At 47.7% G+C, this 15,644-nt stretch overlaps 1 protein-coding gene across 3 annotated transcripts in view; it reads right to left on the reverse strand.

Annotated features, from left to right (window-relative positions):
- EFTUD2 (elongation factor Tu GTP binding domain containing 2) overlaps positions 1-15,397 on the reverse strand; it is a 42,848-nt gene extending 27,451 nt beyond the window's left edge. Inside the window, exons 1-6 of one of the 3 annotated variants that reach the window (XM_078881581.1) lie at positions 15,216-15,397; positions 13,326-13,446; positions 9,000-9,159; positions 8,470-8,548; positions 4,538-4,613; positions 2,495-2,560 (exon numbers count right to left, since the gene is read on the reverse strand). In XM_078881581.1, the coding sequence (XP_078737707.1) occupies positions 2,495-2,560; positions 4,538-4,613; positions 8,470-8,548; positions 9,000-9,159; positions 13,326-13,421 (477 nt within the window). In that variant the 5' untranslated portion in view covers positions 13,422-13,446; positions 15,216-15,397. Of the gene's footprint in view, positions 1-2,494; positions 2,561-4,537; positions 4,614-8,469; positions 8,549-8,999; positions 9,160-13,313; positions 13,468-15,215 lie in introns of all 3 variants that reach the window. The other 2 variants (XM_078881579.1, XM_078881580.1) reach the window with 2 other exon arrangements.
- Between the last annotated feature and the right edge of the window lie 247 nt (positions 15,398-15,644).

Below are 15,644 nucleotides of genomic sequence, written 5' to 3' on the forward strand. Positions count from 1 at the left end.
ATTGCTACGCGGTGTGATGATACTGCCCGAAGGAAAAAAATAAATACATACTCTTTTTTTTTTCCGGTAAAGTCACGTAGGTAATTTTTTTTTTTAATAAAAGAAATGAAAACAACGAAATTAAATCACGACGTTTCGGGCGCAACACAAGCGTCCTTCTTCAGGTGTGGACAATGTAGCGAAAGCACGGCGCGCTCGCTACGTTTATTTTATTTATAAAAAAAAAAAAATTACCTACGTGACTTTACCGTAAAAAAACCAAAGAGTATGAATCCTTGCAGTCACGAAAGCTTCAAATCTAAAAAGATATATGCCTAACGTTTTTAAGATTTTATTTTTTTCACTATTAATAAAACATACGGATGAAAGCAAACTCCACCCCCGCGTGCCTCGTATGCCACGACTCCAGCAGAGAGTGCTGTTGTTTTTACTCAATTCTCTTGTGGACATTTGTTCAGCGCGCCAAACGTTTATCCCGATTGTGCGATCGGCTTCACACGCGCCGAGACGAAAATCAATTCACCCACTCTTTGGTTTTTTCGGTAAAGTCACGTAGGTAAAAAATAAATGTTCTTAGGTTTTTTCGGTAAAGTCACGTAAGTAAAAAATGTAAATTAATAAAAGTAAAATAAAATAAAAATCGCGACGTTTCGGAGGCAACACAAGCTTCCGTCTTCAGGTGGAACCGTCACAGCACGATAGCTGTATCACTTGATATCACTTGATACAGCTATCGTGCTGTGACGGTTCCACCTGAAGACGGAATCTTGTGTTACCTCCGAAACGTCGTGATTTTTATTTTATTTTACTTTTATTAATTTTAATTTTTTACCTACGTGACTTTACCGAAAAAAACCTAAGAATATGAATCCTTGCAGTCACAAAAGTTTCAAATCTAGAAGTAAAAAATAAAATAAATTAAAAATGAAAACAACTGCTTTCGCTACGTTGTCCCCACCTGAAGACGGACGCTTGTGTTGCGCCCGAAACGTCGCGATTTAATTTAGTCGTTTCATTTTTTTTTTTACCTACGTAATTTTTCCCCAAAAAACCAGTGTATGGATCCTTGCAGTCACGAAAACTTCAAATCTCGACTCAATTCACCTCTCTACGAGCGCAGTGGCGGCCCTTCGCGCTCGGGTAGAAGGGCCCACCACAGAGCTACCGCTTACATCCCTTCATGTGACCTCCAGTCCATACAGTCGGGGGGGGGGCGGGTGGCACGCTTCATCGCCCGCTCTGCGAATGGCAGCAACGCCCCGTCTCACGACGGCAAAACCGATAGCGTCATTCTCAAAGAGCTGGAAATGAGCCAAATTACGCGCCAAAGGAAATGCAACGCGCTAGGTATTTTGGCACAATCATAGGTGACCGGGGTGAGACAATCAGCTACCAACAACACTCCAGCTGGGTTATCTTAACGAGACCCAACGCAGGTGAGAGCGAACACAGAATTCCCATGTGCACGCGCGCTGCCAAACTCTGTGGGGGTCAACTTGGTGATCTACGGTCCAATTTTATCGCAAGCCTTAACGGCCACAGCACCTCTCCGGCAAACACAATTACTCGGAGAAACCACGGGGAGAATTGGAAGGGCAACGTCACAGCGTGGCCTAAGTTCTGTCTGATCAATGGAAAAAAAAAAGTTTGTTGAAGACTTAGTTCGATGATCAAAAACGAGCGGTCGGCTCACTGCAACCTGTGGGGGCAGTCACGTGACCTCCGTGATCCGACGCAAAACATGGGTCGGCAACCGAAATAATGAGGGCAATTTTTGGGGGAATTCGCAAAAAAAAAACCTCAACATTTCAAGAGCTGCATTGCACTGTGTTCTCCTTCATGAACAGCGGTGGCAAAAAAAAAAAAAGTGTCAGTTTTGTTGCCAGATGGAAGGGTAAAAAAAAAACAATTATCATATTTTTTTACTGGCAAATGAGGTTCCAATGGTGGCAAAGCCGTTCCTCAAAGAGCCGCATGAGGCTCCTGAGCCGCAGGTTCCCGCCTCCTGGACCGGAAAGCGTCCGTCCCAGTTGCTCGCCATGAGCAGCAACAAACCAGATTTGCCCACATATGGGAAACTTAAATCGATAAAGAGTAACAAAAAATGCGTGACGGCCATTGGAAGTGACGACCTCCTGGCAACGATCGCCCTACGCTGCCCCCAGGGTGTTATGGCTGCCTTCAGGGACCAGGGTGTTGCGTAGGGCCATCAAAATTTTGTGGAGGCGCAGGGCAATATGCCAAATGTGTCCTCATCTCAAGTCCCCTTGGCCCTTTCTGAGGTCCCCTTCGGACCTGAGGCCTGGAACAAACTGCCCTACTTCCCCCCACCCCAACCCACCCCTCCCCCACCACCACCACCAGCATCCCTCCACCCCCGACTAAACCTCCGACTTCTGTAGCCAAACGAGGATGCTGGGCTCAAGCGTTCTAATGCGAAACCTGAAAATCACGGGGGGGGGGGGGGGGGGGGGGCAAATATCGAGGCACTCACATCCTTGTCATCTCTCTTGCGGATTTCAGGATGCGTTTGCTCGATCAAGCAGTCCACGAACGACGTCTGCAATTGAGAGAGAAGGTTGTGACGCGCGCTCCGCACAGGTCAACAGAATGTTACGCGAAGCCGACGATGGTACCATTTCTATGCCGGCCAATTCCTGCCCTGAGACCGTTGGGATTTTACGGATGAAAACGCGCCTTGCAAATGTAAATTGTTATTGGTACGGCTTGATTAATTCCATACACCGTGCTAAGCAATTAACGAACAAAAACCACGGGCAACAACACGAGTAGAAAAATGTTACCGCAAAATCACAATATTCGAAGCGCTTTAATTTTCCTTGGAAATCTGGATGAAAAGCAACGGGCCGAACGTTACAAGAGATGGCGAGTGCCAGACCCCGTTGTTAATCTGGCGGCTCGAACGACATTGGCCAACATAGGCAGATTAAAATATTGACCGCTGCGTAACAACACGACAGTCAATGAAGGATGCGGGGAATGAAAAGAGACACAACTCAACAAACCCATTGCTGCCCTTAACAGCTCCTTACGAACTTCACGACATGTAAATCTAATCGCAACCCAGGGGCATCATAAGCAGACCATCTCATAAGTAGCTCATACATTTCGATTTAAAGCTTTCCTGACTGCAGGGATTCATCTTCTGGTAAAGTCACGTAGAAGGGAAATAATAAAATAATAAAAATAAAACATAATAAAATACAATTCCCGCGACGTTTCGGCCACAACGCAAGCAGCCGTCCTCAGGTGAAGAACAGGTCTGTCGGAAAGACAGCGTCTGAATGGGACAGCGTCTCATTATTTCCCTTCTACGTGACTTTACCGAAAGAACCAAGTAGATAGCTCGTACATATGTCATCATTATGATAGTCGTCAATCCACTGCTGGATGAAGGGCCCCCCCTCTCAAGCTGCCCGCCATCTCTCGCCATCCTGCCATGTCATTAATCCACGGAGCACCTCCAAAGTGGGCCCATTTCACAGCCCCATCTTGACACAGTTGCATGCCTTCTCAGTACACGTTCCATGCCTTGGCTGCCACTAGTTATTATCCTCGACCCATCGTCCACCGTTCACGCCATCTCGTAAAAAGTGTCCTGCCCAATTTGACACCTAGTAGGCTTTCGCGACCAATATTATTCATAATCAAGGTTTATTTTTGGGTTAGGTCGCGTCAGTATAAATGTGTCATTCGCCCGCCACAGCCAACCAGATTAAGGGTTTGTCACGTAAACAAAATTTACTTCAGCACACCGGTGCGTTGGAGAGTAAATCCAGAACATTTTGGTCAATTCTGGCCAAGTCGCCCGATGATGCTGGATGTAATTACCGGCGAAATGTCACAGTACTCAAATTGTAAATGTTGTGGATTTACTCTCCAACACACAACCAACCGGTGGGGCTGAACTGGTAACTAATTGGCCCGTCTTCTTTACGTGAAAAATCTTATCGGTTGGCTGCTTCTGGTGGTGGCGGATTAACGACACATTTATACTCACGCGATCGAACCCAAAAAAAAAACATCATGTCCTGCCCAAGCCAACTTCACTGTTCTCCCAATGCAATTGACGCATCGTGATAATCGACTGCCCTTCGCAACGTCGGCCAGTAACGCCGCAAGGTAACGGCGGCGCCTCCGGCCGCGAGAGAGTACGGACGACGACATTTTCGGCGACGTGAGTGTTGGGGAAGGGTGGGGCGGGTTGAGGCGACGGCAAAAAATCGGGTCGCTGTGTTAATCGAGCGGCGACGTGTTGGCGAAACGGACGTTAAAAAAAAGGGGGGGGACGTAAATCCGCGGTATTACTGAATTTCCCTAGTCGAGGGTTTGTGTTGGGTGGGGGGGGGTGGTGTTATTTTTCCATGATGCAGGCGTCCAAACACGTCTTCACTGTTAATAAAGTGACGACACGTGTTTGTGAAACGACATAAAAGCGGGGAGAGCCGAGGGTTTGTGGACGGTGGGGGACGGTGGGTGGAGGTGGGTGGTGGTGGGTGGTGGTGGGGAGTGTTACCTTTCCGTGATGCAGGTGCCCGCACACCGCTATGTTCCTGATGAGGTCAGGGCTGTCCATCAGATCGGCCAAAAACCTGCAGGAAAGGATCACCCACAGCCAGCGCGGTTAATCTACGCACAGTGCTGCACTTTCTTTTGAAACGGACCGGTGCTCGCGAACCGCTGTTCACGTCGCGAATCAATCCCAAACTGACACGCACAAAAAATATATATTGACGTACAAACACTCTGCAGCAGCATCTGTTGTTCCGCGCAGCGTCTGTCGTTCAGGGCGGTCGTGTGCCCAACCGTTTGCTCGTCACGCAACTCTAAACTCTTACCGCGTTAGCCCGACCGGGTGCTGTCATCTGCCTGCGCGGGGGTTACTCAATCGTACTTCACGCATCAGTCAGCGTGTGCTGCCGAAGGCAGGTGGTGGGGGGGGAGCGTAGCGTAGACATGGAAAGCACAGGAAGTACGCGCCGAAGACAACCCGCTGTTACGTACGTGACGGCAGTTGCTTTTTTGCTCGGACTGCGATTTGCTTCAGGAGCTTGCGTTTCACTTTATTGCCTATTTACCGTTTGCTTTCGTCACGTTGGCGACCACGGGGGGTTCACCCGTTGACCAGCGGCGGGGACTTCATCCTGGCACTCTCGAGGCTCTCGCCTCGTCGAAACACAGAGAGACGTCTCACGGCGGGCTGACCGTCCAAACGCTATCCAGGCGCTAACAAAATCCTGCCGAGCTTCCGAGCTCCGACAAAGATCGGGTAGGAAAATTCTCCAAAAAATGGTGGGGGGGGGGGGGTGGAAGGGATTGTGAATAATAACAAATTGTTGTTAAACCGACTGGCATTAAGAAAAACACAGGCACTGGCGAAGCCCACAGGGCAGACGAGCCGGTCGATTTATCGTGGCAGCGCGCGGTAAGAAAAAAACGCCGTTGCTTCGGCGATCGCAACTTTCTCCCCAATGCACAGAACGCAGATTTCAAAACGGTTTTTTTTGCTGCGCAAAGCAAAGGGCACATCATGACCATCGCGGGTCCACAGAGTTCCGCTCGCTGCGCACGGGAAGCCTCGTCTTGCAGGTATTAAACGCCGGCTAAGAAAGCCGAGCCCGCACAGTGCACCTTGCACCTCGCGCTCGCGGACACGGCACGAGCGGACGGGACACTTTGTGTCGTTGGAAGTGGAGTCCAAGTCGGGGGGGGGTGGGGAGATAGTGGTGCTGCCAAACAGCTGTGAGAATTGAACTGTGGAGAACTTCAAAAGGGACCGGGGGAGAGTCGAACCCAGGTCACGAGAACGACGCAAAAAGGGCGAAAACAAAATTTACCGCAAGGACGTTAAAAGGTAAATCACGAGCGTGAGCCAACTCAACTTTATTCTCTGCATGATGACCCTAAAGATGCCTTCAATATTAACCTACTGGGCTAGGGACAAGCGAGGCGCAAACACGCCTTCACACATCCGTCAACTGCACTCTAAAATCTCGATCACACACCTTCCATATAACAATGCGGGGTCTCTCTAATTGATCAATTGGTATAGCGATATATCAACAAAGAAAGGCAATTATCCCCCGTATAGCCTTAATAGACTATCGGGGCAAGTGCTGTTAGCGAGCACCTATGAAGGCCCGCACGGCACACGAGGGGGTGGGTGGCCAGCACCATGCCAGACAGCCTTTGTCTCCCCAGTGGCAATGTTTACACCGCACCAGGTACTCATTTGAGGCTGTGTCGACCTAGGAGAGGCCTGGGACCGGCTCAGATAATCGTCACCGGTGTTGGCCGTGTGCGGGAATCGAACCCGGGTCGTAGTGCAGCACAACCGCTCCCCATATATACGAGGGCGCGCACACACCCACCACACACATCAACTTTCAATTCCGAGTACACGCAATAAAATTATCTGCAAATTGGATTTCCCAGCAGGGCGTTATTGATCCGCGAACCAAACCAAATTATTGCCGGGCGGCAAAGCACGACTTTTTGGCTAAATTCAATGTTATTAAAAATGTCACTTTCAACGACATTAACATACAAGCACGCACGCACGCACGCGCCGTCCCGTTGAATTTCTTCCTACTCATCTGCCCCCCCCCCACCAGCCAAGGCACTCCCCAAGCTGTCAACAGTTTAAGCGAGAGACACAAGCCCCAAATGTCTCGTCTCGCGAGAAAGCCACGCAATTGTTTTGTGGCCTCTGGGCACAATTTCCAACACAATAATCTACACACCCCCCCCCGCCCACACACCACCACCACGCTGCCGCAGGGGAAAAGCATGCATTTAAGTGGAGTTTTTTGGGGGTTTTCAAAGCCAGCGTGATCCCTTTTACATCTGTCACCACCGTCTGTGTGATTCATAATACGAACGAGCGTTTTTTTTTTGCCACTGTGGCGAGATGTTAACGACCTCGCCTGGGATACAGGAGGTCGTGGGTTAGATCCCGACCCTGACGCCTGCTGCTGTATATTTGGAGTTTGCGTGTCTCTCTCTCATCAACATCACAGTGGCTAGGAGATGTTAACTACCTCGCCTGGTATACAGGAGGTCGTGGGTTCGATCCCGACCCTGCCTCCCGCTGTATATTTTGAGTTTGCGTGTCTATCTCTCTCTCTCTCCGTGGTGAGATGTTAACGACCTCGCCTGGTATACAGGAGGTCGTAGGTTCGATCCCGACCGGAACCCCGACGCCTGCTGTATATTTTTTAATTCGCGTGCCTCTCTCTCTCTCCCAGTGGTAGCGTGGATTTCTCTGAAAAACAGCTATGCAGCAGCTGAGTGGGCCTTACCTGGCACAATAAAAAAAAATTATTTATCCATAATACGGTCAGGCGACGCTCAAAAGGGACGACATGCGGCTCGCATTAACTCGCCGAGGAGAGAGAGAAACCCACGCCCCCCCCCCCCCCCCCTTTTGCTTGTTTTACAACACGGAGTAGGAGAATTGCCTCGACTTACAAAGGCGACTGCTCGCTCGTGCCACTGCTGGCGATAGGGCCTCTTCAAGAGGGAACTGTCAAGAGCGCCCCCCCCCCCACCATCACCCCCCCCAACCTCCGAGGGAATATTAACAATAAAAAAAAACATTTTCAACACGCAAATATTCTTTTTGTAAAATGGACGAGTTCATGTCCGATCGCAACTCGCTAAGACGAGCGATCGAGCATAAGGCCAACGCTTCCAATTTGGTATTTGGACATCTGAACACCCTGTTTTATTTCCAGAAAGGAAAACATTAGTTCGACTTTCAAAACCGCCACCCCCCCTCCTGCGTGAACCAGAGGCCACGTGGAGAGATGGGGCGGTAAATGTCTGTGGACATCCACTTCCGCGAGCACGTTTCCTCGAACGCGCGGAGGGCGCTGCAAACGATCCAAACGGATTCTCTGGTGAGGCTTTCCACAATTAAATGACATTCTTGAGAAATCTTCTTGGTTCTTTCGGTAAAATCACGTAGAAGGGAAATAATAAAAATAAAACATAATAAAATAATTCTCACGACGTTTCGGCCACAACGCAAGCAGCCGTCCTCAGGTGAAGAACAGGTCTGTTGGAAAGACAGCGTCTCAAGTCCGACAGACCTGTTCTTCACCCGAGGACGGCTGCTTACGTTGTGGCCGAAACGTCGTGAGAATTATTTTATTGTTTTATTTTTATTATTTTATTATTTCCCTTCTACGTGACTTTACCGAAAGAACCAAGAAGATGAATCCCTGCAGTTACGAAAGCTTTAAATCGAAATTCTTGAGAATTTACACCGCTAACCGACAGCCAGGGAGACAACCGCGCGCCCATTTCATCGATTCGTGCAAATGCGTCACACATCGCCATCTTGATGTGCCGTCGACAGCACAATCCGGATGGAATTGGGAGGGGAAAATTATGAAAAGATTGAAGCGGAAACCCGGTAATTGAGTCTTTAAAGCGGAGCCTTACTCCATTTCGTAGACTGTGGGTGGCAGCTCCTGCTCCACCATGCTGAACTTCTTCGTTTTCACGGGTTTGATGATTGGCTCTGCAGGGCACATTTGCACAAGCGCAAAGGCATGCACGTACGCACGCATGAACCACCACAGCACGACGGAAGCCCCTAAACTTCTTCCCTCCCCTTCCCTACCCTCCAGGCACCCCTCCATCTTTGACCCCCCCTTCCCTCCCTACCCCAACGCACCCCTCCATCATGACCACCTCCCCTACCCCTCTCTATCCCCTCCGCACCCCTCTGTGGTCACCCATTCCTCACACCTTGCATGCCCCTGTTTGATTGCTAACATCACTAACCAGCGATCGCTAACCGCCACTAACCAGCGATCGCTAACATCACTAACCAGCGATCGCTAACATCACTAACCAGCGATCGCTAACATCACTAACCAGCGATCGCTAACATCACTAACCAGCGATCGCTAACATCACTACCCAGCGATCGCTAACATCACTAACCAGCGATCGCTAACATCACTAACCAGTGAGCGGCTGCGTGTCCTCTTCCTGCACCACAGTCTCCACCTCTGGTCCGTACACCTCTTCAGCAGTGGGGTAGTACTTCTTATCCTCATGCAGCACCACCTCCATTCCCACGGGCTCCTCTTCACCGTCACCTGCCTCCTCCTCATCCTCTTCAGCCTAAAGGCGAAACAACGGGAACGTTATTATTCAGCATTTTCCCACATTTTTTTTTATTGTTTACCGGCCCAGGGCTGTATTATACACAGGTGACGAGCACCCGGCCTTAACGCTAACGTAAGCAAGAAATCGCTTGGCTTTGTATTATTATGATGATGATGCAGAAGCAGTGAGGGGACATCTGCTGGGATATGTGCGGCGGTGGGCGGGGGGGCAGCAGCCCTTGAGTGGGGGGCAGGAAACGTTGATGATGCTGGGAGCTGGAAGCTGCGGAGAATCTGCCTTGGGGGGGAATGGAGTCATGGGGAGGTGGATAACGGATGCGACCGCCCCCGCGCCCCCCCTCCATACGCCCCCCCCTACCCCGGGCATGCACGACACGCCACGTATCATGTGCCGCGGAGCCCGCTTGAGCACACAAACACCCACCTGCTGTCTCGCGCAGCGAAACTTGTACACAACAGCAGCTGCCCTAGTTTGTTGTTGTAACCGTCATCATGCAGAACGGGACACGGGACGTAATTGCCCGTGATGTTTGTGTTTGTGTTGTCGTTACGTTTCCGTTTTAATGCCGGGTTTTCCGACCGCGACGTGTAGAAACGGACGCGCAAGGCGCTTTCAAAGATGCTGCGTTGCGTCCCAAGGGCAAAGGGGGCGAAGGGGGTGACGACCTTGCCACAGCGGCCCCCTGTCGTGTCGCTGTTGTGCGTGTGGTGTGCGAACCGCCAACACGGCGAATACAGAATCAGTCTTTATTTACACTGCAGAGGAATCTGCTGAGCTGTGAAGCTCTTTTTCACACATGTCCAGTAGGGGCGGGTCAGAAAGTTACAACGCCACACAGCGCAAAAACACAATTGGCGTGCAAAGTATAGCAAAGGTAGGAAAATCACTCATTAAAATACCCAATATAAGAACTATTTTTTATTTTACCAGGTAAAGCCCACTTAGCTAATCACTTCTTTTTCAGAAGCGACCTGGCGATGATAGTTCAAAAAAATTAACTCGTAAAAACAAAGTTTTTCACTATAAATCCTTTATATGCGTGGCGGCTAGAGTCCTCTCGTCCTCTGGCTTGAGATGGCTGCCACATATGGGTTAGATGATTTTCTGCCACCATTAAGCAATTGGTAATTAAATATCTTTTTTTTTCCTAAAAAGGGTAAAGTTTTGGAAAAAAAATTTCACGAAAATTAATTGTCACGCACAACGAGTCTGTGTGGAAAATGTCAGCTCGATTGGATCACGGGAAGTGGGTTAAAAAACGACTGAAAGATTTGCACGGTCGTAAGCGCGCAAGCAAGCAAGTAAGTGAACTTAATATAAAGGATTTAAAAAGTGACTTATCACCCGTGGAAATGTATAACAGCCAAATAGAGTCAAAGGCCTGATGATCGGTGATGCCAACAACGGCAAAACTTTTCACGCCTCTAAGTCATTTTCTCTCGACGGTGAGCGAATAACTGTGCGCGTCACACAAGTTGAGATTAATATCACTACTACTATTTTAGTACCATAAATTTATTTATATGGCTATCAAGAGTGACGCAATGATAACCCGCCCAATTCAAATGGCTGTCACGTCATTTAGTGTTATTGGCCATTAAAGTAAATTGGAACTCCTGAAGTAACACGCCACCTCAGGTAGTACGGACAAGTGAAATATCTGGCTATAGAACCCTGGGACCAGTGCTCTGCCTACACCACCTCAACGCAGAGAGGCTGTCGCGGGTAAAGTGCGATTATCTTCAGAGAACTACCCAAGAACAACACGGATATCAAGTGATGAAACAAAAAAAGGTCACAAGACTTAAAATATAGTCCAAAAAGTTAAAGTGTTTTTTTTGTTGCTCGAATGAGCATTGGAAGGGCCGTGCATCCTCAGCCATTGTTAACTTACCCACAAAATGGTATATAGTTTATCGACCATAGGGGGATGATGGACTATCAACCCCCCCACCCAACATGATTTGAATCTCCTCTACCACTCAGCCACCTGTCAGCTTAAAATATTAGAGTACATACTACATTTGTAAATTGCTCTTTTTATTGCCATGATCATTGGACTTGTAATAACCATGCATCTCTCCTGACGTTTAAAAACGGTTCCTTCCCAATCAGTCTTTTATGGGAAATTGGATTTCCTGAGTGGTCATTAGGAATATAATTGCTTTTGAACTATACCCTATTACACAGATGAAGTGTATGTTACTGGATTTAAGTTATACATTTAACACATGACTGTACGCTATTATCATTTCATTCATGTTGTTCATCTACTGTTGCTGAATGTTTATGTCATTTTAACACGTAGGCTTTCGCGACCAATATTATTCATAATCAACATTTTTGTGTTAGACCGCGTTATTTATAAATGTGTTGTAACCCTCCACCACCCGACACGGCCAATCAGTAAAAAAGTGTCACGTTGACAAAAGACAAATAGTTCACTGCTTTAGCCCACCGGTGTGTTGAAGCGTGAAACCACAAAAAAAATTGTAAATATTGTGGTTTCACGCTTCAACACACCGGGGGGCTAAAGCAGTGAACTATTTGTCTTTTGTCAACGAGACACTCTTTTTTTTGCTGATTGGCCGTATCGGGTGGTGGAGGGTTACGACACATTTATAAATAATGCGATCTAACCCAAAAACGTTGATTATGAATGTATTAATGTCGCTCAGATTTTTTTTAATAGGTTAGATGTTTACTGTTGCTTAGTGTCAAGAGCACTGAGTCGGCACTGGCGATGTCTCAAGTTCCAGCCCAGATCACAGCTCAGGGACTCAAAAGGTTTACGATTTTGTACAAGCTTTTGTACAAAATCTGAAAGAAAAAAACACGGCAATTTATGACCAACGTGCAGCCAATTCCACGACAAAATATGCACCCATTCCACTACGCCTTACGACGCAGTTGTGAATTAGCAACAAAGTGGGCAAGGTTAGGGAGGGAACCATCGATGGCCATTGTGCAGTCACATCAATCACACTTTGGGGGCATGGTTTTTATCCATTTACTCCTCTTACTAAACTAAAAACTAAACTTTTTTTTACACGCTTTTATTTAACTCACTCTGTCTGTTGTCGTATCCTCAAATCTTGACACTACATTTTTACCCACTTCCCAATGTGCTATCGACTGCAAACTTGGTATACGTATGTCATACTGACGACAATACTATATTCTATGATTAATTTTTTTTTATCAATCTTTTTAATATGTTATGTTTCGCCTTGGGTCTAATTGTCCACGCTCAACTCACGTTGGCTGTAAATCACCACGGCCCCTTACGCTGTGGCAAGTTTCGGGGCCACTTCCTGGAGTCGTGGAGTTCTGCCATTACTCATACGGTACATTTCATTAAAGCGTGTTTAAAAAAAAAGTATTTTTTTATTTTACTTATTATTTTAACAGGTAAAGCCCCACTGAGCAATACAGCTTTTTTCCCCGAAGCGACCTGGCCACAAATGATAGCCCACACAAGTATTATTGATGAATTTGCTCAGTGTTTTTTGTGAATTGTACTTTACTTAGCTTTTTTTTTTTGCTAACATCAGTAGTAATATCCGAATCGGTCCTGGGTTCAGCCTTTTACCAACCCGCGCTGAGCAGTGTGCCGAAGTTTATTTTTATTTTTAATTTCACCAGCTAAGGCCCACTGAGCTACATAGCTTTTTTTCAGAAGCGACCTGGCCACAAATGATAGCTCAACGAAGCGGCTTATCGAGTGTAAATGTATGGCGGGCCAAATACACTTAAACACATGTGGACTCTAAATGTAGAGGAAATCAAGGGAGGACCCAGAGAAAAATCCGCACGACCACGGGGAGAGAGACACGCAAACTCAAAATATACAGCAGACGCCACGGTCGGGATTGAACCCACGGCCTCCTGTATACCAGGCGAGGTCGTTAACATCTCACCACGGGGAGAGAGAGTCACGCAAACTCAAAACATACAGCGCGAGGCAGGGTCGGAATCGAACCCACAACCTCCTGTATACCAGGCGAGGTCATTAACATGTCACCACAGGAAGAGAGAGAGACATGCAAACTCACAATATACACCAGACGCCAGGGTCGGGATTAAACCCACGGCCTCCTGTATACCAGGCGAGGGAGTTAACATCTCACCAACGTGGTGCCCGTTACCTCGTCTCTTGCCTGGTCATCTCGTTCGACCTCATCATCCTCCTCGTCGTCCGAGTCCAGCTCCGGTCCGATGTAATTGCCAAACTCATCATAGAGGTCTGTGTCCATGCTGGCGGCTGCTAATCAGGACGCCCTGCAGTTGCGGGGAGGGGGACTGGGTGAAGAGAGACAAAATTATTAATAATTGAAAGCACTGCGACTAAAATTCAATCTTGACTGAAAGCTTTCGTGACTGCAGGAATTCATATTGTTTGGGTCTTTCGGTAAAGTCACGTAGATAGGGTCAAATTAATAAAAAATAAATGAATAAAAACTACGACGTTTCGATCACAACACAAGCGATCGTCCTCCTAATGACAATCGCTTGTGTTGTGCTCGAAACTTAGCATTTTTTTTTTATATTTAACTTTTATTAATTTGAACCTATCTACGTGACTTTACCGAAAGACCCAAATAATATAATTAAATCACTTCAAAATCGCAAAGTGTACAGCCAGTTGCCAAAGCACTGAAAAGTCTTTAATATCAGACAACTTGACAATATCGACAGAATGCATACATTGTGTGGATATAAGTAGCATTTTGTAGTTCTATAAAATCAAGAGGCCTCTTGGGTAACAGTCTCCCGTTTGTATCTTCCACATTTCTATGGCCGGTGCTAGCCATTCATAGGACAAACACAAAAATAGGAACACAAGCCTGTCCATAAATTGCAATGAATAACTGTGCAATACTGGGCTGTATAATGTAAGAAAGGCATAATATAGCACCATATAATGTATGGTAAAAAATTCAAAATGTATCACACGTGGGAAGGGGGTGATGTATGGAAACATAAAAGGTAGGCAAAGGTTACAAAGTAAAATAAAATGGGAAATGTATGAAAAACAAATGGAGAAACGGGCGCAAAGGGTCAGCAAAGTTGCGGATGTTGAACTTCTTTCGCACCGTACGTAGCCAACCGTGCAGAGGTCGCTACCGGGTACCCGATACCCGTACCCTACCCGATATCCGGCTACCCGTACCCGGCCGGGTACCCGTTTGCGACCATGGTGCGGCCGGGTACGGGTAGGCAACGAGTCACTGGTGACTAGCCGTTTGTCACTCATTTCATCCTACAGAGTCACTATACACTTACTCTACTATACACTACATTACTATACACTACACTATTACATACCTGTCAACCCCTTATTAGTGACCTATCTTATTACAGACCAACTCAGACCCTATTGGTCACCCCATGGCCCTTATACATCTCAACGTTCATCCTACAAAGTCACTATACACTACATTACTATACACTACACTATACACTACATTATTACGTACCTGTCAACCCCTTATTAGTGCCCTACCTTATTACAGACCAAGTCAGACCTCACTGGTCACCCCGTGGCCCTTATACATCTCAACGTTCATCCTACAAAGTCCACATCACAAGGGAAAAACAGACATGTTTTTGTGCCCGTATTGAAACGGCTGTTCGCCGCGTGGACCTGCAAACTCGATTTCCCTGGACAAGAATACGGGGTACAACCGCACGGGTTGACAGGTACACGGCAACATCGATCGCTGCTCGATCTACACTCGTCCGTAAGTAAACACCTTCACAAAACCGCGCACCCATTGACCAGGGCAGTGGAGTTTGATGTCAAACAACACTACCACCCTCAGGCCGTACGGAAGCCCCCTTCCATCCAGCAGTGGATTGATTTTTTATTGATTTTTAAACCCACAACCCCCCCCCCGGGGCTTGTACATTAATCATAAACCGTATCGTGTGCTTAAAAAAATAACTGTAATTGTTTACAACAGCCCGATCCTTGTGGTGGAGCGATTTGGCGGAAACCGTGGCCGAGCGAAGCCTGCACCAGGCCCATGCGAGCGCGGCCCGCGTACCAATGGGGGCGTTTCGGCTCCTGCGACGAGATTGAGAGGAAGAGACGAGGAGGGCGGACGAGGTGGAGAAGAAGAGCGAGGAGGAGGGGGGAAGAGGAGAAGTAGAAGAAGTCGTGGCGGCAAGATAAGAAACCGGGGAGAAACGACGCCTGCTGTGTTGAGCAGCGTGGTTACCACGCTGTGTACGGCGCGTCGGAAGGGGAGTGGGTGGGGGGGGGAGACCCACGCGGAACGCGATTGTAAAATAGCGAACAGCATCCTGACGGTCCTCGAGTTGCGGGAGCCCCGACTTACGGAAGCCCGACCTACGGAAGCCCGACCTTATGGAAATGTTACAAAAAATGGGACCTTTTTTTGCCAGTATGAAAAAATAAGAATAGTTTTTTGTTACCATTTCTGGCAATCAAACAGGTGTTAAGATGTTCAAAC

Source organism: Lampetra fluviatilis, chromosome 62, assembly GCF_964198595.1.
Source record: "Lampetra fluviatilis chromosome 62, kcLamFluv1.1, whole genome shotgun sequence".
NCBI lineage: Eukaryota > Metazoa > Chordata > Hyperoartia > Petromyzontiformes > Petromyzontidae > Lampetra > Lampetra fluviatilis.